The sequence below is a fragment of the Crinia signifera genome, chromosome 9 (genome assembly GCF_055691185.1).
Source record: "Crinia signifera chromosome 9, ASM5569118v1, whole genome shotgun sequence".
Taxonomy (NCBI): domain Eukaryota; kingdom Metazoa; phylum Chordata; class Amphibia; order Anura; family Myobatrachidae; genus Crinia; species Crinia signifera.
Window position 1 is genome coordinate 31,377,731 of NC_139225.1, and position 24,968 is coordinate 31,402,698.

Sequence of the window (24,968 nt, forward strand, 5' to 3'; positions counted from 1 at the left end):
GTTCTGCTAAATCTCCCAGCAGCGATCAGGTCTGAATAACCCCCTAAAACGTTATTAACACCCCCCAAAAAAAGCATTAGCATTCTGTATAACATAGAAGGTACATGGTGCTTGTGATAACGATGACATTTACCTTGTACACAGCCACTCCAGTACATCCAGGCGACGGACAGAGGGGGTGCATAACAGCTCGTGAATGCTTTGTGGCTCAGTTATATAAACTCCCACCAGAGACGGGCATGACAGCTTCTGTAAGAGTGAAAACGTTACATGCTAACACCACGTGGTACAGACGTTACATGCCAACACCACGTGGTACAGACGTTACATGCTAACACCACATGGCACAGATCTAATTTGCATAAAAGGATAAGGCATAATTAGCAGCGATTGCAGTAACTAACCATGTACAGTAGTGCAGAGGGCTCCGCTTAGCATATCTAAACATACATGTGAACACGTATGTAATATTTGTGCTGGATGGTTCCCCGTGGGGATAGGCAGCGACGCGTACGGCAAGCATTTTGGCACAATCCTAACTCCGCCCCTAGATTCCTGAGAAACTAGTCAATTGTGTCTGGGGAGCCGGCTCAGTAGTGTGCGAAGCAAACGGATATCCGGAAGCCGAAATTACCATTGTACTCAGAGCAGCCAATCCCCAGGGGCACCATCCAGCACATATATTACATACATGTATAATGTGCTAAGCAGTGTCCCTCCCCCCTGTACTACATATTTTGGGCTGCAGCTGCCGATGGGTTGAATATATCTACAATGGTCAATGCCTGCCATGTGTACAGAAAGGCATATCAGTGACCGGGCTGAAGTCATCCTGGACTCCCCAAAAAATGACAACTGAGATAGATAGCAGGCCCATAATAAATGTACTGGGTGGGATCGCAGCCAGCTGGGCTATCACTGACACTGTTGCAGAACATATCCTCTTGGGGGGGGGGTTGGTTATTCAGACCGGATCGCTGTTGTGCGAATTCACAAGTGTACTGATTATCGAACAACTGCAGATGCGTATGGATCACAGTGAGCATAGCCGAACTACGATAAGAATTGGCGATGAATCTAATCACAATCACTTTGCAGTTTGACTGACAGGAAGCCGGTGTTTGTAGGTAATAACCAGCCGTTTACAGGGAGTATCAGGCGTTTTATGGGAGGGTGTGTGATGTCAGATCCGGCTTAGATCAGCCCGGCTTTGTCACACAGTTGTGGAAGTGTCAGAATTATGCACATTTGCACAGACTGGCCAGAAAACAGCGATATATTCACAAGCCATTCACAGCCTTGCACAGGGCGGGATTTCACCCAGTCTGGGCGGCGGCTATCTGATTGCAGGGCTCGGCAATCTCGCACAGCAACGATCAGGTCTGAATAACCCCAGTACAAGACTTGAAAGTGTGAAGAGCAATCTCTGGCTGATCAGGGGGAGCCATTTACAGAATGGTATAAAAGGTGGAGAAAGGTGGGTGAAGCCACTGGGTAATCATAATGCCTCACATTATATATATATGTGTGCATATATATTTTGTATCTATATAAAAAACCACACTGATGCCCGGACTCAGAAAGCCGGGGGAGCGCAACGAAGCCCCACAAGGGAGAATAGCCGGTGGCCGTTGGGATGACAAGTGTTGTGGTTTTAACAGTCCGACACCCATAGTGTGGCAGGACATGGTGGGATGTATAATTTCACAACAGCTGGATGGCCACAGGTTGGACATGCCTGCATTAGACCAACCGATAATCTGCCAGTCCAACCCACCAACATCTCTCATCACTGGCCTCTGCAGCAAGCGTAAGACCGGTCGGTGGACCACCCATACAGCACAATAAATATGTTTAAAATTAGGTTGGGCAAACATCCAGGGCTACAAATAACAATCATAATCTGTCTTTAAATAAATCAGAATGCACAACCCATAAAGGATGTAGCAAATGGGAAATACACACTAACCTCGGTTGAACTTGATGGACGCAAGTCTTTATTCAGCCTTAACTACTATGTATCTTATTCTGGTTGTCTCACAATGCTGCGAATTTCGCAGTCTTGCGAGTCCTCCAGATGCCGCCCACCCACCGCGATCCCCAGCTGCATATGAATGTTTAGCATAGACATCCATTAGCAGCCTTGGGTGCGGGGGAGAAATTATTCGATTGTCGTGACCATCGAATGATTTCTCCAGCGCTCGCAGATCGGAGACACCTCTGTGGGGGAAGCAGGCGGGCAGCTAACATCCGCTGTTCGCCCCCCTCAGCATCGGGGAATTTCCATGAGAACGCCCAGCGTTTTCATGGGAACATCTATAAAACACTGGGCGTCCCCACTGTTGTGTACGAGCGCCAGCGAATAATCTATTTGCTGTGGCCACTTGCACACAGTTGCTGCACATGCACAGTCGCGAAAAATCAGTCCCTCATGCAAATGTGCAGGGGAACGATTAAACCAGAATCAACCTATGTACCAATGTAACGACTGAGCTGCAGGGCGCCATTCACAGACATATTAAGTCACCAGGATAGATCAGCCAGTGGGTACCCATCATTAGGAATAATCAACATGATCTTAATAAGCAGCCGATACATGTCCCGATGCGGGCGGGCGTTGTGGGCTGCAATAGCAGGGATCACATTGCATGTGCATGCGTTGTGCATGCAATGCGATGCAATTTGATGAAACCGAAGTACAAAAAGTATGTGCAAGCACATACTTTTTGTACTGTGCGATGAGGTGCGTGGAAGCGCGCACCTCAAAGCACACATCGGCTCAGCACGCTTAGCAGCGTGTATGGGCAGCCATACGCCTGTCCCCTATTATTTAACTCATTATTGAGCTTTTTAAAGAAAGCCACTAAAATGAATGGATTCCTTTATTGACCAAATTAAACTTTTTTAGCCCTCAAAGTGCATTATTATTCAGTGATGTACAGATGGTTCTGTACTGTGGGCCAGATACAGACATGGCGGTACTCTGTGGAGGGAGCCCAGCACTGGACAAGGCCACACAACGCTGTGACCAAAATGTGCGGGCACACCGCTAAAGTGCAAGAGATTTGCCCCACAGCAAGAGCTTGCACATTACATGCGGACCACTGGCTGCGAAGGTTGGCCATGTTAACCCTTTGTGTGCCAAGTGAATTTGTCAAAATCAGTGTGATAATTGCCAAGAAAGCATTTTTATTTATCATAATGACTTGTAATGTTACCTTATATAGAAATATAAAAAAAAAATGTCATATAACAAATGTGAACAATGCTGCCATTTTTAGCTGATATTTTTTTAGCATCTCTCACAGAGATGTTGGCCCTCAAAGGGGAAGCGGCTGCGTGTGACATCATTCTAGTGCCAGGCATGTCCAACGTTGGCCCTCCAGATGTTGTGAAACTACACATCCCAGCATGCTTTGCCACAGTTTTTCTATTAGAAAAAGCTAAAACTATTGCAAAGCATGCTGGGATGTGTAGTTCCACAACATCTGGAGGGCCAACGTTGGACATCATGCCTGTTCTAGTCTATCTTCCTTAGCAATCACACTGCAGCTTGCATAATAAATACACATGCTGGCGATAAAAGTAAGTCCTCACTGGCGTTCTTATACACCTAATTCACAATCATTACCCCGTGTCCCAGGCCGCTGTGGTTACCTGTAACCGCTCATACAAGGCAACAGCCTTCCTCAGTTCTAGTTCTCCCGCCATCTTCACTTTTCCCGGCTCGTACTCTGATTGGCTAACGTGCCCACAGTGACCAGAGAGCTGATTGGCTACGGTTCCGTCTTCCCGCCTACCAGCCATTGTTATTGGTTGTCATTCGGGCATTAGCTTCCTTTTAATATGCCGAAGCAGGAAGGCTGCTGCTGTTGCTAGGACTCGGAGACGCTATAGCGTTTCTGTGTGTGACTAGTGACTGTGCTATGCTGTTGCGTGCTAGGTGCCTGATGCTGTGTTATTAGATACAGCCTGGACATAGTTATTGTGTGAACATGGGAAAACACTGCGTGTCCCCAAAGTGCTCACCAATCTGTAAAGCTAAACTTTTGTCATTGAACAGACTACAGACTTTTTTTTTGTGATTGTATAGATTTAATTGTGGTGCAAAATAAGACCTAGGTCACACAATTAGCAATCCCCAAATACACAGTTTGCAAGGAAAGTTTTTTGCAGTACCAGTTTTTCAATGCTGACAGTTTTTCAATATGCACAGTAACATCTGTGCATGTTATAATATTTTTTGCCATCTATTCATATACTGTAGGCATGGCTGGCATTGACACACACACACACACACACACACGCGCGCGCTAAAATCGGGACTGTTGGGAGGTATGCTGGTGAAAGCTATCGCAGGCATTCCAATGGACAAGATACCCCTCGGATGGGACAGCCTGTTCCAGGGTCTTTTCCGGGTCCGGTCTTTAATAAATCCTGTTTTATTACCCTTTCTGGAGTCCCAAGTTAGGCACTCTGGAAAGGAGTCCCAAGTACTCACAGCAATAATCCCAGACAAAATGGCCATGAACATGCGCTATAGTAAACTTGGTCTACGGAACATGGCGGACACCATGTTTCCCGAGACCTGGTCATGATTAGTGCACAATGCCAGAGCCTACTGCAGGGATGGACATCGGAAGCCCAACATCAAATGATTCCATAGAAAGCGTGTGGGATCCATGGAGGAGTACTCACTCTTTTCATGCAGGGGTCTAACTAAAAGGTCGGACTTCACTGCCAGTCACAGTGCAGCCAGTGCAGTCTCATAGCCTGCATCTAGCTTCAGTTATAGGCAGAGCACAGTGGCGGATTTTACCTGGGGGGGGGGGGGGGGGGGGGGATATAAGGATAAAACCGGCACTGGTATGGACACCAGATATTCTAATTTAACAATTTTTTAAAATAGAGTTTACTATTAATAATTCTTATCCTAACAGGTAACTGCAGCAGCAAAACCCTATGGCACAGTGCACACCATTTTGCTGTCTCTTTCTTCTGTCAGAGGTTGTCACAAGTGGGGTTAATGACAGTTTTCAGCAGGGACTCCTGACCTTAGTAGCTACAGCAAATCACAGTGATTACAGCAAATATGTCCTTGTAAAGAAACTCCTCAGTGGTACCCCTGTCAGAATCTGAAGAATCTGGGAGATTAGGAGTACAATGCAGGGCAGCAGGAGGTTTATGACTGAAACAGGAGCCTCCTGCAGCATGTGGGATGGCAAGCAACTATGGCTTCCTGTCTGGAAATGTTATTGGGCCTATTCTGAGAATGGGAGGAGCTGTGACCAAAAGGTATGCCAAGCACCTCTATTTTGCTCTATGTAAGATTATTTATTTAACAGTTTCTTATAAAGTGCGGCAAATTTAGTTGCAATTTACAATTGGAAACAGTGATAAAACAAACTGGTTATTTACAGACAGTCAAAAAGGTGGGAGGGCCCTGCTTGCAAGCTTACAATCTATAGATTACAAACGTTCTTATAATTATTGTGATTCGCGGTGCTTGGTACTGTAGAGTGTGCAGCTGCATTTTATTCTGTCCTTGTGGAACTACAAGTCTCAGCATAATAACAACTCTCATTATGTTTGTAATTGGGGTGTGCAGTCTACCCCACCCCCCACATAGCTCCTATTATCACAAGAACTTACATGTGACAGCTAAATGAATAGTACAAGTATATATACCACTGATATAACAGGAGAAGTTGTATGTGTTCACCCATTTACCCACGCCATTTGGAACACTGTGGAAAAACCGTTGTCTGATCTGAATTATCTCAAGGTATGGGTTCAAGTCATTGACTTTTATCCTCTCCCCACGCCACCTGCCCCATAACCCCTCCATTCTTATGTCCTCCACCTTCTCTTCCCCACTACACGCTCCCACTTTGCTCACTTCTTCAATTTATCGCTCTGTTATGACATTTTTACCTCACCATTCAAACATGCTTTGTCTCGCCTATTCAACCTTGACCTCTCATCGGCCGCTAGCTACTGCCCTATCTTTCTTCTCCCATTCACCTTCAAATTACTTGAGCAGCTTGTCTACAAAGATCTAGCCAGCTACTCTATCCTTGATCATCATCCAATTCACTCCACTGAAACTGCCTTGGATAAAGTGACCAATGACCTGCTTTCTGGGGCCACTTCTCTGCTCATCTTCCAGGAATTCTCTTCAGCCTTCGACACCATGGATTATCCTCTCCTCCTCCACACCTTCCAGTCCTTTGGTCTCTCTAGCACCATCCTTGAGTGATTGGTTCACCTCACCTCCTGCCACTCTTCCTGTTGGCATTCCACATGGTTCTGTCCTTGGCCTCCTTCTCATCTCCCTGTAGATCTGTTTCCCCTGTGTAAACGTAAAATTCACTTGGCCTCCAATACCACCTCTTTGCTGACAACACAGAACTATACATCTCTTTCCTTACCTCTCCCATCCCATCCTCCCTCAGGTATCAAGCTGCCTCTCCACCACTTCCTCTTGGATTCCGGAGCGCTCTGTGAAGCTCAACATGGACAAAACTGAACTCATCATTTTGCCCCCATCCAGAGTCTCCACCCTCACAATATCTCTCACTGTTGACAACACTATCTTCTTCCTTGTACACCATCTCCTCTGCCTAGGTGTCACCTACTGTAGGTTCTCCCTCTCCTTCAAACCCCACATTCAATCTCTAGCTTGACCTTGTCGGTTCCAGATGTGCAACATCTCTCACTTAAGGCCATCCCTTTCTCAGACTGCAGCCAAACGTATTATACGCTCACTGGTCATCTCTGGGCTTGAGTATTACAAAAATGTTCTCACTGGCCTCCCACGTTTTCATCTCACTCTACTCTGATCTGTTCCCAACTCTGCAGCTTGACTTCCTCTCCCGCCGCTCCACTTCTGCCACTTCCCCCGCCAAAATCTGCACTGGCTCCCATTTCCCTACAGATTTCTCTGCAAACTCTTTACCCTCACATACAAAGCCCTCTCTAACTCCACTGTTCCCTACATCTCCAACCTCTCTGTCCTGCCCTCTGCAGTCTACCCTGGTCACTGCATCTCAAGATATTATCAAGGTGAAAAATATGTTTTTACAATGACATGACTTTAATAAATTAGGATGTGTACAAATGACCAATGTCACATGATCATAGGCGATGTCGTCAGATTCCTGACATATTGCCGACAGTGCCATCCTAATGGCCAGAATCCCAACGTACCGATCACATGCTGCCGCGGCGGTACACGGCGGGCATGCTACTCACCTGTCCGTGTCCGCCATCGGCTAGCATGTGTCCACCGGGGGTCCAGGGTCTGCGAGAGGTAGCGGGGGTCTGCAGGCATGTGAGCTGTGGGATGGTCGCGCTGCATTGGAGTCTGACTTTTCTTGACGGAGCTTTAAGGCCTGCGCCGCCATCTTGGTTTAGGGCAAGTGAGCTATTGGGCCAGGAAAGGGTCTTTCCTGTATGCCTGCCTTGTCAGCCAATGGCAGTCATCCACTAGGTATATAGGGGATCTGCCTAGGCTTATCTGGGTCAGTGCAAAAAAGTCTTCTGAGCCGGTTGCATCGTTTGGGAAGATTCCTGTCTCTCCTAGTGCTCCCAACCTAACCTGTCAGTTCTCCTCTGCTGGCCTGATCCGTTTCCTCTGGTCCAGTCCAACTGGGGCCTCATGTGGTTTTTGACAGTGCTCTTCAACTCCAGTCCCGGATCCACCTCCAGTCAAGTTCCAAAGTCTTTCAGTGTCTTTAAGTGCTGCCGTTCCTATATTATATATGAATAAGTCTCCCATTAAACCAGACCGTTTTAACCCTTCATCTCCTGGTCCGTCTACAGTTCCTGAGTACCACATGACTCCTTCAAATGCTACTTCTGTGACAGGCTCCCAACAGTAAGTATTGGGGTTAGGTTTTGGGTCATGGTTAGGCACTTGGGGGGGGGGGGGGCGGTTAGGGTTACACTGCGGGAGGGGTGTGTTAAGGGTAAGATTAAAACACTTACTGTGATCCATTGGGATTCTGACCTTTGGGATTCCGCTCTTGACATTCTGACTTTTGGAATCCCGGCAGCAGATATCCCAGAACTTTACCAATCACAGAAATATACATTCTAGTTATATGATGATACTACTAGTTCTTGAAACATATACTAATTTGCTTTTATATGTTTCATTTTCGCCAGCATGGACAGTGCAGTATGAACAGTGGGATCATGGCCAGAAGACACAGTGCGGTCCAGTATAGAAAAGAAATGCATTCAGCTAATGGCTTGCCTCCCGTATAATGGCGCCAAGCCGTCTTTACATGAGATCCAAGTCTAGCGAGATTCCGAGGCTGGGAAGATGGAGTTCGGCCTCACGCTGGGATATGAAATCCTGAACCAGACTCTGATCCCGGGTCGGATCGGGTGGGTCCGGTTCTCGGACGACCGGACCCGCTCACCCCTAGTTTAAAGTAGTAGCATTCGTCCTGTCCAGTCATGTAAGGGCTTTAGAAAAACGCACATGACCTCCACAATGCTGATTAATTTTGTTGATTTCTTTCCTTGTTTACGGAGCATGAAACTTCTCAGGTGGGAGCTGGACTGTTTTTTCTCACGGTACGGCTCAGTGTTCTATATAAAAGCCGGCCACTGATTGTGTCATCCAACAGTCATTTCTGTTCCGGTGGATTTTCATTATCCAGTGACAGCCATCACCAGGTAATGTTAATACTTTTTCCAAATTCAATTCAAGGGATGATTTTATAATACGTGAACATTACAAATATAAGTACAGACTCTTATATAATATGTCGGTTCTGGGGTCATCATTTCAGGGTTATGAACGATATTGCACTAGTGTATTGTACACTGCATCACAGCACTTGGCAAGAGTGGTCTTGTATCTATATAGGCTTAAAGTGTGTGTGGGGGGGAACAGGGTGGAACTGAGGGCCTGATTCAGGCCTATACGCTGGGCTATGTATACGCACAGCCTAGTGAACAGGTAAAGGGGGGGGGTAAAGGGGTGGAACTGAGTTCCACCGCCTTTAATTGTAGCTGGAAGTAGTTCCACCTCCTTGTATATATATGTGGGCATAAACTGGTGGTGGTATGGGGGGGGGGGGTGTAAAGGGGGGGGGGGTAAAGGGGGGGGGTAAAGGGGTGGAACTGAGTTCCACAGCCTGTAATTGTAGGTGGAAGTAGTTCCACCTCCTTGTATCTATGTGCTGCACTGCGTCTGTGCTCCAATGGGGTTGCGATGGCGGTTGTCTTGTGAAGCTTGCATTGGCGTTGGTCTCTGAATCAGGGCTCTGTCCTGTAACCCGGTGCACCTGCACAGCTGGCATTCTGCCACTGGATTCCTAAACTCATTTCATCCTCTGGACAGTTATTATCAGCAGTCACCTCTACATTTCTCAGTGCAGCTAAATACACCTTGAGAAAACATCTTATAATAAGATTCTTCTTCTATCTTACTTGCCCTTAGGAGACATGAAGTCCGTGTTCCTTGTGGTGCTGGCAGCCTGCTTTCTACAGTCTGGGCTTACCTTTAAAGTTGGCTCCTTTAACATTGAAAGATTTGCAATTGGCAAGGTTGAGGACCCTGTTGTTCTAAATTATCTCATCAAGGTAAGAAGAATGTGGGTTATTATGTCGAGATAATCAGCAAAATGTAATAGCCTCTGAGGTAAGCAGCCAATGATGGAGAAGGTGCATGCATATCTCAGGTCACTTAGATATGCGTGCTCCCTCAGGAGGAAGTGGGCGGGAAGCTGACATCGAATACACTGGGGGGCGAAGCGACCTGAATAAGGTCTATGGTCAAACCTTTTGAAAGGTTGTTTTGAGAGATTTGGCCACATTTCTCATATAATACATTCCTGGGCTTGGAACTGGTGGGTAACTTTCTCTATAGATGGTGTTGCTTTATAGAAGCTTACAGGCTTTGAGAGGGATCCAGTGTCCCCATCATATAATGAGTGCACAGAAGGAGTCTAGAGGAACAAACCCAGAAGTCCCTGCGGAACCTGTGTAGTTTAACGGCGCCACTTACGTAGTCAGCGTAGTCAACTCCACGCCGTCGAGGATAGGGGGGTATCAACAGGTCGGGAGGACTCGTGTCGCTTCCCCTCGCTGGCTGTGGGAACACGCCGCTGATGCTGACAGGGACATTGACTACACTGACTATGCTGGCTGCGGGAACACAACGCTGATGCTGACAAGGACATTGACTACACTGACTATGCTGGCTGCAGGAACGCGCCACTGATGCTGACAAGGACATTGACTACACTGACTATGCTGGCTGCGGTAACACATCGCTGATGCTGACAGGGACATTGACTACACTGACTATGCTGGCTACGGGAACACGCCACTGATGCTGACAAGGACATTGACTACACTGACTATGCTGGCTGCAGGAACACGCCACTGATGCTGACAAGGACATTGACTACACTGACTATGCTGGCTGCGGAAACATGCCACTGATGCTGACAAGGACATTGACTACACTGACTATGCTGGCTGCGGAAACATGCCACTGATGCTGACAAGGACATTGACTACGCTGACTATGCTGGCTGCAGGAACACGCCACTGATGCTGACAAGGACATTGACTACACTGACTATGCTGGCTGCAGGAACACGCCACTGATGCTGACAAGGACATTGACTACGCTGACTATGCTGGCTGCGGGAACACGCCGCTGATGTTGACAAGGACATTGACTACGCTGACTATGCTGGCTGTGGGAACACAACGCTGATGCTGACAAGGTAATTGACTACGCTGACTATGCTGGCTGCGGGAACACGCCGCTGATGCTGACAAGGACAGTGACTACGCTGACTATGCTGGCTGCGGGAACACGCCGCTGATGCTGACAAGGACAGTGACTACGCTGACTATGCTGGCTGCCGGAACACGCCGCTGATGTTGACAAGGACATTTACTACGCTGACTATGCTGGCTGCGGGAACACGACGCTGATGCTGACAAGGACATTGACTACGCTGACTATGCTGGCTGCAGGAACGCGCCACTGATGCTGACAAGGACATTGACTACACTGACTATGCTGGCTGCGGTAACACATCGCTGATGCTGACAGGGACATTGACTACACTGACTATGCTGGCTACGGGAACACGCCACTGATGCTGACAAGGACATTGACTACACTGACTATGCTGGCTGCAGGAACACGCCACTGATGCTGACAAGGACATTGACTACACTGACTATGCTGGCTGCAGGAACACGCCACTGATGCTGACAAGGACATTGACTACACTGACTATGCTGGCTGCGGGAACATGACGCTGATGCTGACAGGGACATTGACTACGCTGACTATGCTGGCTGCGGGAACACGGCGCTGATGCTGACAAGGACATTGACTACGCTGACTATGCTGGCTGCGGGAACACGCCACTGATGCTGACAAGGACATTGACTACGCTGACTATGCTGGCTGCGGGAACACGCCGCTGATGCTGACAGGGACATTGACTACACTGACTATGCTGGCTGCGGAAACATGACGCTGATGCTGAGAGGGACACTACGCTGACTACGCTGGCTGCAGGAACACGCCACTGATGCTGACAAGGACATTGACTACGCTGACTATGCTGGCTGCGGGAACACGACGCTGATGCTGACAAGGACATTGACTACGCTGACTATGCTGGCTGCGGGAACATGACGCTGATGCTGACAGGGACATTGACTACACTGACTATGCTGGCTGAGGGAACATGACGCTGATGCTGAGAGGGACACTACGCTGACTATGCTGGCTGCGGGAACATGACGCTGATGCTGAGAGGGACACTACGCTGACTACTTAAGTGGTGCCGTGAAACTACATAAGTACCGTCCCTGCCAGGGGTACCAACAGGTCGATTGGGCCCTGGCAAAATGGAGGGTGTGTGGCCACCGGGCAGGGCCTCTGGAGGGGGCGTGGCCATGCCCCCGTAAAAAAAAAAAAAAGAGAGTGGAAGAGAGGACTGACTGGCTGTCATCTCTTTCCCACTGCCCAGCTCCCTGCAACAGGGAAGGGGGCAGAAGGGACTCAGGCCCCTCCAGCAGACCCAGGCCTGGATAAAAAGTCCCCGCCCCATCCCCCTCTCGACGCCACTGGTTCCTGCAGAGGACAGATCTTATCACATTATCTGCCTTTGCTTAAATCTTTATGCATACAACATTTATAAACGCCAATATGCATGCGATCAGTCAGGGACGCTTTAAGAGCGGACGAGGCCACTGTGCAGCCTCCACCATCCGTGCCCCATCCTCCCTGCTGTAAGCTGCACAACACAATGCTATAGAGTCTGAGCACTAGAGAGCACTGACTCTAATGAGCATGTGCAGATCTCCGGAAAAATGGCACGGTGGCCATTTATCTGGTGATTTCCGCAACACCGATGCTGTCATTTCAGGACTCCGGAAGGGTAAGTATAAAAAAGGGTTCAGCCTGTGCAGAGAGATCCCCCAGCACCCATTATAAATACGCTATCAGTCAGCGGCTGGACCTGTATTCTAATAAATAATCCACCCTGTCTGATTCTAACACTCAAGTGCCCAGCATATATAAATATTAAAGTTATGGTTTAAATAAATGATATATCACAAGTAATGCGAATGGTATAACATCTGGTATACCCCTCTGAGGAAATCCCAGTAACAGGACGAAACGCGTTAGAGACATCAGCTACAGCATTAGGACCCCTCTTTGGCACTTCTATGAGGTAATTACTGCCTCTGCACCTTGTGTTTCTGCTTCTGCCAGGGCCGCACTAATTATGGGATGGCTGGAGCTGCAGCTCCAGGCCTCCATAGGCCCATCACCATGGCAGCATGATAATCACCACATATAAGAGATTCCAAAACTGACATGCATGCCTTGATTTATCCATTACAGATCCTGAGAAGATATGAAGTTATTGCTGTTCAAGAAGTTATGAATAAAGATGACACCGCTATTATCAGACTTGTCCAGGAGCTCAACTTGTGAGTAAAACCCTTTTTTATAAAGAAAAAAAAACTGGGACATTAATACTAAATTGCCATCACATTTAATAGACACAAACACATGACTCCCAACTGACACGATTTACGCGGGACAGTGACATTTTTTAGGCACTGTTCCATCCACGTGTCCCACCGTGGGGGAAGGGGGAGAGGAATTGCTCCCTGTCACTCGCTGTCAATATACGCTGGGAGAATAGGACACGGAGGTATACCAGCAGACCCCACAGTGATGGCAAATGGGAGACCTGGCTCGTGATTCTGTCATTCCCTCTAGGCAACACTGGTTTTTGCTAAAGCCATGCGCGATGAGTCCCAGTCACTTTCTGAGGAAGCCTGATTGGCGAAACGGCTGTCATATAGGGATGGCCATCGGTGCATTTGCCATCGATGGTTGCCATTGATGGCGATACTGCATCCAGCCATCGATAGTCATAAAGTATCTGATGGATAACCATCGATAGTTTAACTATCGATGGTCATCCATTATCTTTGACTGAATGACCCGTGGGCCAATCAGAACTCGGGGTGTTGGGGGCGGAGCTATGCTCAATGTCCCGGCACCAAAAAAACGTAACCATCGGTTCTCCTTTGCCATCGATGTAGGGAAGCCATCTGATTCTCCCACATCGATGGCAAAAATACTCAACATCGGCCATAAACTATCGATGATTTCAAGTCATCGATGGCCAGCCCTATCATCAGAAACAAAGGGAGCTGCTGTTGTGCACGGCAGAGCTCTCTCCTACCCTGGAGAGTTAACACTACCACTTTTCCAAATAGAACTGTCAAGGTAACCCCTCCCCCCCTCCTTTTCCTTTCGGGACTACAAGCTTAGAAAGCCAATGCTGCAGCAGTTAACCCTTACATTCTGTTTGTATTATTTCTAGTGATGCTGCGGTTATAAACAGGGGATACCACTCACCCCCACCTATGATAAACATACCTTTTCATGTGAGGAGAAGCAGCGTATTGCCCACTATATGGCAGCACTCACATCTCTCTTTCCTCTCCCGAGCACACTCTAAGGTACTCTCATCACTAGTAGAACCATAGGATAAGATCCTGCAATGGCTATATACTGTACTACTTACCTTGGTGAAATAGAGACAGCAGATACCCATCTAATTATTCTTCGTATTATACAGTAATACCTTGACACGCTCACTCTCCCACACTTTGGCCCTTATTCTGGTTCACTCGCAAAGGTAAATTCCTTCTAAAATGGACAAAATCATGTGCACTGCTGGTGGGGTAGATGTAACTTGTACAGACAGAATTAAATTTGGGTGGGGTTTTACTTCAGAGTTCTATATTGCAGTGTAAAAATAAAGCAGTCAGTATTTTATCTGCACAGAAACAAAATAACTCACCCAAATCTAAATCTCTCTGCACAAGTTACATCTGCCTCACCTGCAGTGCACATGGTTTTTTCCATTTGTGGAATTTGCCTTTGCAAGTGAACCAGAATAAGGGCCTTTGTCAGGCATGGAGAGAGTCACAGAACTCTTGCTGAGGGAGCAGTAGCAGTCATAACCTTGCCATTGGGTACTGTCTCCTTATTCTCCTAGAGAATACCGTTGGAAGGGAACCTAAATGAACTGATAACTATATAATGCTGTTTGTATGATTTTTTGACATACTATTCTATATATTGGTAAAAGTATTTTAGATAGTGATTGAACTGTCCTTGACTCAGTGGCATAACAAAAGCCCCGCAGACCCTGCGGTCGCGGGGAGGAGCTGAGTTAAGGGTGGTTGCCGGGGGTCTGCGGGGCTATTGTTACGCTGCACTGATTGGGAGCAGCAGCCTGCCTTACCCCTCAAATGTGATGCCGCCACCGCTGGAACCCGCTAATCTCCTTGTCTGCAGTCCAGGCTCCGGCACTCTTCCTGGCTGCTGCTTGTAAATGACCATAACAAAATGTCTGCACCCTTCCAACAGACACTTTTTTTGCTAGAGGAGGTGGCGGCCTCCTCTAGCATCCTCAAAAACAGTCTGCTGTTATGCTGTGTACACACGGGGGAGATATATTGCTCAGTTTCTACTTTACATCAGCGACCAGAGATGGTCGCTGATGAAAAAGAAACTGCCAGGGGGAGCCCGGCATTGGTAATCAGCTGGTCGCAGGAGCATGTTCCTGCGTCCAGCGATCACTACAGGGGTAAAAACGGGAGCCGGTGCACACTCCCATTGCGGGCAATATGGTCGCTCAGCGACCATATTTCCTGCGATTTTGCACAAAATCGCCCCTGTGTGTACGCACCTTTAGGGGCAGCCATTTTGTTATGGTCATTTTAGGAGACTGTCTCCACGATCAACCTGCCATCACTAAATTATTTGTTTCGCCAATAGACTGCATCATGTCATTGCAATATACCACACATTTTGAATTCTAATAGAGATACAGCCTGCCTTGCAATGATAGTGAACACAGCAGATGATACATTAGTGTTGTTTTGATACAGACCAGACTGCCGCTGCCCAGATTCTTTTAGATACATTATAATCACTACAGCTGGGAATCACTACAGCTGGGAATCTATTCGCATCCGAGTGAATATATCAAGTGAATATATGACAAAATGTTGCAGGAGTTCATTGATGGCGGGCATCGGAGGGGCTAAAATGATGCAGAATTTGGAAATATGTAAGAGGGGTGCCATCTCTTCTGGGTGTGCAGAGCAATACATAAAACAATAGGGGAAAGTAGGCAAATATGGTCTACACCCTTGTTTTACTTATCTCATTAAGGTGACGATTGTCAGATGCGTATGTGCTGTGATAACATCGTTCCAAATCGCAATGCGATAATTGACTACATCGCACAGAAGTATCAATTATCGCATCGATAGACAGAGCTGTAAAGCTCTATCCCTGCGATGGGTCTCCACAGCATTATCAGGGTTCCTAAAAAAAAAAACCTCAATTCTGTGGCATGCATCCGCCAATGTTGCTGACATCGCCACCGGCACTTCCTCCTTCTGCATACCTCCCAACTTTTAAAACGCTGCCCGTGGGACAGGAATTTTGGAGACATGGCCTTCAAATCTCGTCACTACCACGAGGCCCTTTTGCCGCTGTTGGGGGCATGACCAGCAGCTATGTGAGCTTCTAGCCATGCCCCCAGCCCCTCTACCTGCGGGAAGAGATGCTGTGCGCATTCACTGCTGCTCATCCAGTGGCAGGGGGGACTCCCAACTGCCCCCCCTGCTGCGGGACACTGCTCGCCCCAGGAAGGATGTGATAATGCCCCCTCAAAAAACAGGATGTTCCTGCAGAAAACGGGACAGTCAGGAGGTATGCTTCTGTGATCCCCTGCGCTGTAAAGTTAGTTGTCACTTTGCAGCATCACCGAGGGTCACACAGCAACAGGGAGCCCCCAAGACTGTCAGTGCTCAGTAAATTAGGCCGGATGGCGTTTCCCATTATAATTTTGGGGAATTGCAATCTGGTTACTAAAAAAAAAAGGTACTCTTTACCTAGAAGGGCGCCCATTGCGGCCATCGTGGGCATCGCATGTACCAAAAAATTGCATGCGATGCGACCAACGTGATTACCGCGATTTCCCATAGGGAACAATGTTAAGTGTCCCAATTGACCCGATTTTTCATAGGGAACAATGTTAAAAGGCCCACAGAGGCCAAATAGCCACCCTGAAGTGTGAAATGGCCCCCCCAATTGTTAACGGCACCCCACGATCAACGTCAACCCGAAGCGTGGCGAGCGCAGCGAGCCCGCGAGGGGCGGCGGTACGCGTCCTACGACCTTTTCATACCCCCACTATCCACGTCGGCGTGGAGTTGAGAATAGAAAGTGTGGCGAGCGCAGCGAGTCACCGAGCCCGAAGCATGGCGAGCGCAGCGAGCCCCGCGAGGGGACGCGGACACCTGTGAAGCCCGCGAGGGGACGCGTATACCTGTGAAGGTGTCCGCGTTCCTTCGCGGGGCTCGCTACGCTCGCCACGCTTCTGGCTCGGTGGCTCGCCACACTTTCTATTCTCAACTCCACGCCGATGTGGATAGTGGGGGTATGAAAAGGTCGGAGGACGCGTACAGCCGCCCCTCGCGGGCTCGCCACGCTTTGGGTTGACGTTGATCGTGGGGTGGCGTTAACAATTGGGGGGGGGCCATTTCACACTTCAGGGTGCCTATTTGGCCTTTGTGGGCCATTTAACATTGTTCCCTATGGGAAAATCGGGTCAATTGGGACATTTAAAATTGTTCCCTATGGGAAATCGCGGTAATCGTGTCGGTCGCATCGCATGCGATGCGACCGACGCGATTTTTTTCCCTTACGATGCCCAAGTTCAAAATCGTGGGCGCCCTTCTAGGTAAAGAGTACCAAAAAAAAAAAATTAAAGGGTTTGGATCAGTTTTTCAGGGAAACTGCTCCAAAAGCCCTTTAACCCAAGTGTACAGGTGATACTAAAATAATGTAAAAAGGTGCGAAGACACCCTTTTTCACATTGTTTTAGTAAAAATAATGTTAATAAATGGGCCGCTAATACACAGGAATCTTTCTCTACCACAACCCACATCTAATTAGCATTAATCTGATTTATTGCAGGGCCACCGGTCTAAAGTACAATGTGCTGATTTCTGACCACCTGGGCCGTAGCAGTTACCGGGAGAAGTATGTCTATGTGTACAGGTAAGAGACTCGGATAACTCGGACTAATGCATTAGTCGGTGCAGTGTACTGAATCCCGCCATCGGCAGCATGCAGGGGGTGCCGAGAGAGTAGTGGTGGTGGTGGATACTAATAACTGGGGCCCAGGTTACAGTATCACCTGTAGCAGCTCTTCTCAACCGAGCACATGCTGTTGTGTGATTCGCTGCATTGTGCCCAGGGAGGTGCGTAAAGAGCTATGTTTCCTGTATTTCATTCTAAGGGTGCATGGCCACGCCTCCCGCAATTAGGCCACACCTCCTGAAAAGTACTTGGTCCCAGCCAGACTCTCTACTGCCCTGGCATCATGATCCAGTTTCCATTCTGCGTCTCAGCAGTTTACTGCAGCAATAGGTAAGAGACACCCGAGGGCAGTGCCCCCTTGCACCAACTGTCTGTAGATCTCCTAGTCTGTTCATAACATGTTTTAACCTAATATGAATTAATTAGCACCTTAATTAGCCATCCTGAGCTCTGCTGCCGAGTTACACTTGACAGCATCAGTCAGAAGTAATTTTTGCAGAGTATGGCGATATGAGCACCGGCCTTGGCAGACCTTTGGACCGTGATGTTCGTCGATGATGGTTGCAAGTGAAAGGCAGCTTGTGCGTCCCATTAAAGACCTTGCAGCAGATGGAGGTTTGTTGATGAGCTGGCCTTCACCCTGTCGTGTTTTCTCCTCCGCAGAGAGGACATCCTGAAGCCAACAGAGTGGTATCACTACGATGATGGATGTGAAAACTGCGGCACAGATGTGTTCATGCGTGAACCCTTTGTTGTTAGGTTCTCATCCCTGACTACAGGTAAAGCGGCATTGAAAAGGCAAAAATATTCACGTTCTCTTATATTATTCTATCTGGGAGAGGCAACTAGTACTCTAATTATCATTAACTGTTATTTAATAACATACTGGGAGGGGGAGATGTTCTAAGCCTTTGGAAGTGATAAAATAAAGAGAGACAAAGTAACAGCCAATCAGTTCCTAACTGCCATGTTAAAGGCAATGGGGGTCTATGGGGGTTATTCAGACTTGACTGAATCGCTGTGAATTTGCAGTTTGGGCGATTATCGATAGACTGCGCGCACACAGCCGTCCCGCGGTAAAATCTTGGTCATTTTTTGATCGCAGGCCGTTTGCAAGATGATTTAACCTTGGCTGGATGGCGATTACCTCGCAGGGCTCTGCAAATTAGCAGCCCAGCCATCAGGCCTGAATACCCCTATGGAAATAAGTCAGTTTAAACAGGTGCTGATGTCATGTGATGCCAGCCGCCCACCCCTGGCAGGCATCGCCAGGAGAACGCCCAGGGTTTTCATGGGGACTCTCCCCTGCTCCGACCAGTGTGATCAGCTGTGTGTGTGTCTGATGGACCCGGTGTGATCAGCTGTGTGTGTCCGATGGATCCGACCAGTGTGATCAGCTGTGTGTGTCCGATGGATCCGACCAGTGTGATCAGCTGTGTGTGTCCGATGGACCCGGCCAGTGTGATCAGCTGTGTGTGTCCGATGGACCTGACCAGTGTGATCAGCTATGTGTGTCCGATGGACCGACCAGTGTGATCAGCTGTTTGTTTCTGATGAACCAGACCAGTGTGATCAGCTGTGTGTGTGTCTGATGGACCCGGTGTGATCAGCTGTGTGTGTCCGATGGATCCGACCAGTGTGATCAGCTGTGTGTGTCCGATGGACCCGGCCAGTGTGATCAGCTGTGTGTGTCCGATGGACCTGACCAGTGTGATCAGCTATGTGTGTCCGATGGACCGACCAGTGTGATCAGCTGTTTGTTTCTGATGAACCAGACCAGTGTGATCAGCTGTGTGTGTCCGATGGACCTGACAAGTGTGATCAGCTGTGTGTGTCCGATGGACCTGACAAGTGTGATCAGCTGTGTGTGTCTGATGGACCGACCAGTGTGATCAGCTGTTTGTTTCTGATGAACCAGACCAGTGTGATCAGCTGTGTGTGTGTCTGATGGACCGACCAGTGCGAATAGCTTTGTGTATCTGATGTACCCGACCAGTGTGATCAGCTCTGTGTGTCCAATGAACCCAACAGGTGTGATCAGCTGTGTGTGTCTGATGGACCGACCAGTGCGATCAGCTGTGTGCATCTGGTGTACCCGACCAATGTGATCAGCTGTGTGTATCTGATGTACCCCACCAATGTGATCAGCTGTGTGTGTCCAATGAACCCAACAGGTGTGATTAGCTGCGTGTGTCCGATGTACCCGACCAGTGTGATCAGCTATGTGTGTCCGATGGACTATACAATTTGATCAGCTGCGTGTGTCTGATCAGGGCCGGCGCCACCACTAGGCAGCTCTAGGCATTTGCCTAGGGCGCCGGCACCTGGAGGGCGGCAGTTCGCCCCTCACCCCCAGCGAATTGTGTAAAAAAATTGCTGCACCGGCGTCCCTGCAGTGCTGGGGCGGTCAGGGGTGTCCGTGCCGTAGGGGTACCTGCAGCGCCGTCATGTGTATAAAGCTGGCTGCGGCCGGCGGGGTCCCTGTAGTGAATAGCAAATAACTAGCGCTATGCGCGCGGCGGCGTGGGAAGCGCTAGTTATTTGCTATTCACTACAGGGACCACCCCCCCCTCCCTCCCCCCGGCACCGGGGCGCCCCCACCCCGACTCGCCTGGGGCGCTCCGGTGCCTTGCACCGGCCCTGTGTCTGATGGACCCTACCAGTGTGATCAGCTGTGTGTGTGTGTCCGATGGACCCTGTCGGTGTGATCAGCTGTGTGTGTCTGATGGACTCGACCAGTGGGATCAGCTGTGTGTGTCCGATGTACCCGACCAGTGTGATCAGCTATGTGTGTCCGATGGACTATACAATTTGATCAGCTGCGTGTGTCTGATGGACCCTACCAGTGTGATCAGCTGTGTGTGTGTCCGATGGACCCTGTTGGTGTGATCAGCTGTGTGTGTCTGATGGACTCGACCAGTGTGATCAGCTGTGTGTGTCCGATGGACAGACCAGTGCGATCAGCTGTGTGTATCTGATGTACCTGACCAGTGTGATCAGCTGTGTGTGTCCAATGAACCCAACAGGTGTGATCAGCTGTGTGTGTCAGATGTACATTGAAGCATTGAAGTGATGCTGCAAAGCAGCAGCTTACTTTACAGCGTCGGAGATCACAAAAGCAGGGCGCCTTGATCTATGACCGGCAGCCCTGGAACTCTGATCAGTGATCTCTGGATAAGATGAGTATATTCAAGGAGGGGGTGTGTTTTTGTTTTGTGGTGTGCGGGTCACAATGAGAAGGGGGATGCCAGCAGCGATGAAATCTAATTGGATAGAATTTGATTGGTTGCCCATAGCAACATCCTATCTTCAGTAGAACTCCCATCTTAGTAAATAAAAACCTAAGTAATTTTCAAATTTTTCACATTGAGATGCGAGGACTGGACACCAGGTGGCGCTAGTATACTACAGAACAGATACACAGCTTTGTGACAATAGCACAGTGATTTCAGGATTGTGACAGCATAATAGGATTTGATGGTGACGAAGAAGTGTAGTTAACATGAGCATAGAGGTGGGAGTGAGGTGGGGGCTACATGAGAACTGACAGAGCTTCAAATGGGAACATAATCTGTGTTTGCCTATTGTATTATAATAAATGTAATTATAAGAAATTATTATCTTCTGTAAAAGGATCACTTAAAGAATGTTGAAAACAGGTTATAAATAATTTATGGATCTCGTGTAGATTTGGATGGAAAACAATTTCACTTCTCCACCGCACATGTGCACCAGGGTATATTTACCAAGCGTTGGCTTGGCAAAAATGTAGCATTCTGTCTATTTACTAAAGCCTATGCCGCTGTCAAACTACCAGGTAATAGAAACCACAACTTAATTCTGATTTTTAGAATACACACCCGGCGATTTACTATGCACTGAGGGGCCGATTCAGACCCACTTGTAGGCAGGGGGTGGACAGGTGGCTGGAGCAGAGGAACTCCCAATGTTTTATGGGCGTCACCATGAAAACACTTTGCGTTCCCCTGGGAATGCAGGTGGGCTGATGCCTGCTCGGGGCGGGCTCTTGACGTCACATGACATCAGCGCCCGCCCCATTTTTGGCGATCTCTGGCTGCAATAAAAGTAAATTTTCACTTTTATCTCCAAAGGGGAGAGAAATCATTCGATGGTCAGCAACCCATCGGCCGCTTCTGTTCTCGTACACATTCCCTGGCATTCCAGCAAGGGGATGCGGGCGGCAGGGGGAGCGGGCATCTGGCGGGTGGCACTTACCTGGTCTCTAGGCTACGAATATACCAGGGTTGCCGACTTTCAAAAAAATCCTCTCCGGGAGAATCTTGCATTACGTGTTTTGGGGGCGGGGCTTAACAGTGATGTCATTAAGCCCCGCCCATTACGTCAAATAGCCGAAATAACTGTTATCCATGGAGGGGGCGGGGCTAAAATGACACGATTGTGCCGTTTTAGCTCCGCCCCCTCCCCTGAGACCCGCGGATTGCGGCATATAAATGCCGCGATCGGGGGGCTCAGTGGGGGTCCCCCTGATTCCGGGAGGGTTGCCCACCCTTCCGGGGGCCGGGAGGAAGGACACGATTTTCGGGAGACTCCCGCAAATTCCGGGAGGGTCGGCAACCCTGGAATATACGCAACCTAGAAAACAGGTCTGAAGCAGGCCCTGAATTCTTATATTGGCAGTGGAAAAACAGAAGGAGTCAGTGTGGGGTCCCACGGATTTTCCACTAAGCATCAGTAGTGCTAATGCTTACAGTATAGCGACCCGCGGAGGGCTTCATTGCGCTCACCCCCCTGTCGGAGTACCGGCAGTCGGGATTCCAATGTCGGTATCCTGACTTTGAAGACCCCACACCACACCCGTGCTGGCGGACAGTCTGCATACCCACAGGGCTACCCTTGGCTTTGATGTTTCCCGTATTTGGGCCTTATTCTGGTTGGTGCGGCCGGGCCGTACGCGTACGTCCCGGGGTTTTTTATGATCTGCGCATGCGTACATTCGCTAATGCGCAGGCGCGAACACTTCACAACGCTTACGGACGGGTCTCTACGTGTGAAAAAACCTATACGCGAGTGTACGGGCATTGGGGGCGGCATAGGGGCGTGATGAGGGGAGTGGCCGAAATAATGAGGGAAAATGGGCGTAAATATGGGCGTACACGGGGGTGTGCACCAAAAATGAGCGGTGCTACTACCGCACGATCGACTAAAGCACCGTTCATTTCGGACACAAAACAGGCGGCCGCCAACCGCCAGCTCAAACCACCCCTACAGATACCGCATGCCAGCGTGCTCCTGGGTCTGCTAATTTACGCTGATTACTACCAAACACATACACCTGAATGTAATAACCAATGCTGCAGTCTATTAAGTCCAAACCATGATTTCACTACCTGCAAGCCACACACAGCACTCTAACACATTGGAAGCTTATCTTTCTATACTTCTCTACATTTAAAGGTTTATTTAATTTAAGGTAAGAATCTTTGTAAGACCTGCTTATATATGCTAAGGTAGGTATTTGTTAAACAGTTAGACACATTCACTACGTGCTTTCATAGACTTTACGCAGTAGCACACTCAATCTACACAAGTCGACATGTGTCAACGTGTTCACTCTAATACAAACATATGTTTTGTATTTATGATACAATAACATAAACCACATCTAACACCTACAAAGGATGTTTCAGCAATGTTTTAAGCCCATGCCCACTATTTTGCACATTAATTAATTCAATCAATTAATTAATTTTCATAATTATAGTTGAAAGGCAAGATTTGCAGGTCCATATATGTGAAGGGTATGCCAGCGTGCACGGACGTACGCTCACTCTCACGAGCGGTGACATAAGCTGAGTTTTCTATTGAAAACAATAGGGACCCGTCCGTGCAAGCTGGCGTACGCTCAGATAGCCGCAAGAAGTCGGTGGGAAGACGGACGAGAGACGTCCGTGTACGTTGGCGTACGCTCAATTGTACGCCACTCCCCTTTGCCGTTGTTTCTGGCCGTACGTATGCGGCTGAGTTGTGGGTGGACTTGACCCCAACGGCCGCGTACGGATAGCGTACGTTAATTGCGAACGTACGCACGTTTGGCCGCTACGATCAGAATAACCTCCTTTGTGTATAGGCTGTGAATGTATACACAACTGCGAACGAGTTTCCGATGTTTTTCAGGAGCCCTCTAAATTTCAATTTAGGTCTTCACTTACTAACATTAGCAATTCTGTAGTCTAGAGAACAACACCTGCTAATGCATTAGGCCTTTCATCTCTCTCCAGTTTATCTCTCTCCAAGGATTAGTACATCTCCCCAGACTTGCCTACGCTCCCAGAATGGCTGGGAGGCTCATGAAAATATCTATGATCACACTGGTTGAGCGCCAACATTTTTTTAACTCCTGAAAATTGGGTCCGCCTCCTGGGAAGGTAAGCAAGTCTTCCGCTTGTTCCCAGAGCCCCTGCACCCCCCTTCCATGATGACACAAATCCCGAAATTCTAGGGTTCGTGGATAGAGGCAGAGCTAAAATGATGCAATTAGCATCATATTGCATTTAAGTCCCGCCCCATTTCCGTGAACCCACGAATCACAACGTTTGTGCAGATAGGGGGCTGGGCTTAATGACGTCAGCCTCTTTTCCGCCCCCTCAACGTGCCTCTCCGGACAACATGAAGAGTAGGCAAGTACCAATCTCCCCCCAGAGTTGGTAGAGATCAGTGCTTGAGTTGGCACGCAGAGGCTATCGGACATGTTCAGCTGATTATATACATGTACTTGCCAACTAGACTTGTACAGTGGGATAATATGATAAATCTGCTATTCATCATTAAACCCCAATTGCAATAACATGAGCCCAATTAGGTAATTGATACTAATAGAGTCAGTTCTAACTGTGTAAAAAAGCTGTCCTGCAGTGAAAATGAAGTTGTGTGACATCATAGGGCAGATGGAGAACGCTATGCCAATTCACATGGTGTAAAGTGTATGAATGAACTCTAAGCATACTTACAAAGAGACTGCACCCATATGCAGAGCCAGATTAAGTTCTAAATGGACCTGGAGCTGAAAATTTTCAAGGGCCTGTTATGCGCAATAATAGGGGTTGCGGCCATCACCTAATAATGTGGGGGCGTGACCAGTGTTCTGGTTGGGTGGTCTGCTCATGAGTGTGTCTATATTTGTGTAAATACTTTCAACTAATTATATATGCCTGGAAAAGGCAGGGGGCTGACATAAGAAAAATGCAGGGAGATATATTGGCGGGTGCACTCCATAGGTGCA

At 48.4% G+C, this 24,968-nt stretch overlaps 2 protein-coding genes across 3 annotated transcripts in view; one reads left to right on the top strand and one right to left on the bottom strand.

Moving 5' to 3' along the window:
• Positions 1-3,758, bottom strand: part of HAUS7 (HAUS augmin like complex subunit 7) — a 29,554-nt gene extending 25,796 nt beyond the window's left edge. Inside the window, exons 1-2 of the mRNA XM_083158693.1 lie at positions 3,658-3,758; positions 134-249 (exon numbers count right to left, since the gene is read on the bottom strand). Coding sequence (XP_083014819.1) covers positions 134-249; positions 3,658-3,711 — 170 coding nt within the window. The 5' untranslated portion in view covers positions 3,712-3,758. The remainder of the gene's footprint in view (positions 1-133; positions 250-3,657) is intronic.
• A 4,305-nt stretch (positions 3,759-8,063) lies between these two features.
• The window catches only part of LOC146036551 (deoxyribonuclease-1-like), a 29,662-nt gene continuing 12,757 nt past the window's right edge, over positions 8,064-24,968 (top strand). For both annotated transcript variants that reach the window (XM_083160526.1, XM_083160527.1), the window contains exons 1-5: positions 8,064-8,688; positions 9,458-9,600; positions 12,905-12,993; positions 17,582-17,665; positions 18,371-18,486. In XM_083160526.1, coding sequence (XP_083016652.1) covers positions 9,463-9,600; positions 12,905-12,993; positions 17,582-17,665; positions 18,371-18,486 — 427 coding nt within the window. In that variant the 5' untranslated portion in view covers positions 8,064-8,688; positions 9,458-9,462. The remainder of the gene's footprint in view (positions 8,689-9,457; positions 9,601-12,904; positions 12,994-17,581; positions 17,666-18,370; positions 18,487-24,968) is intronic.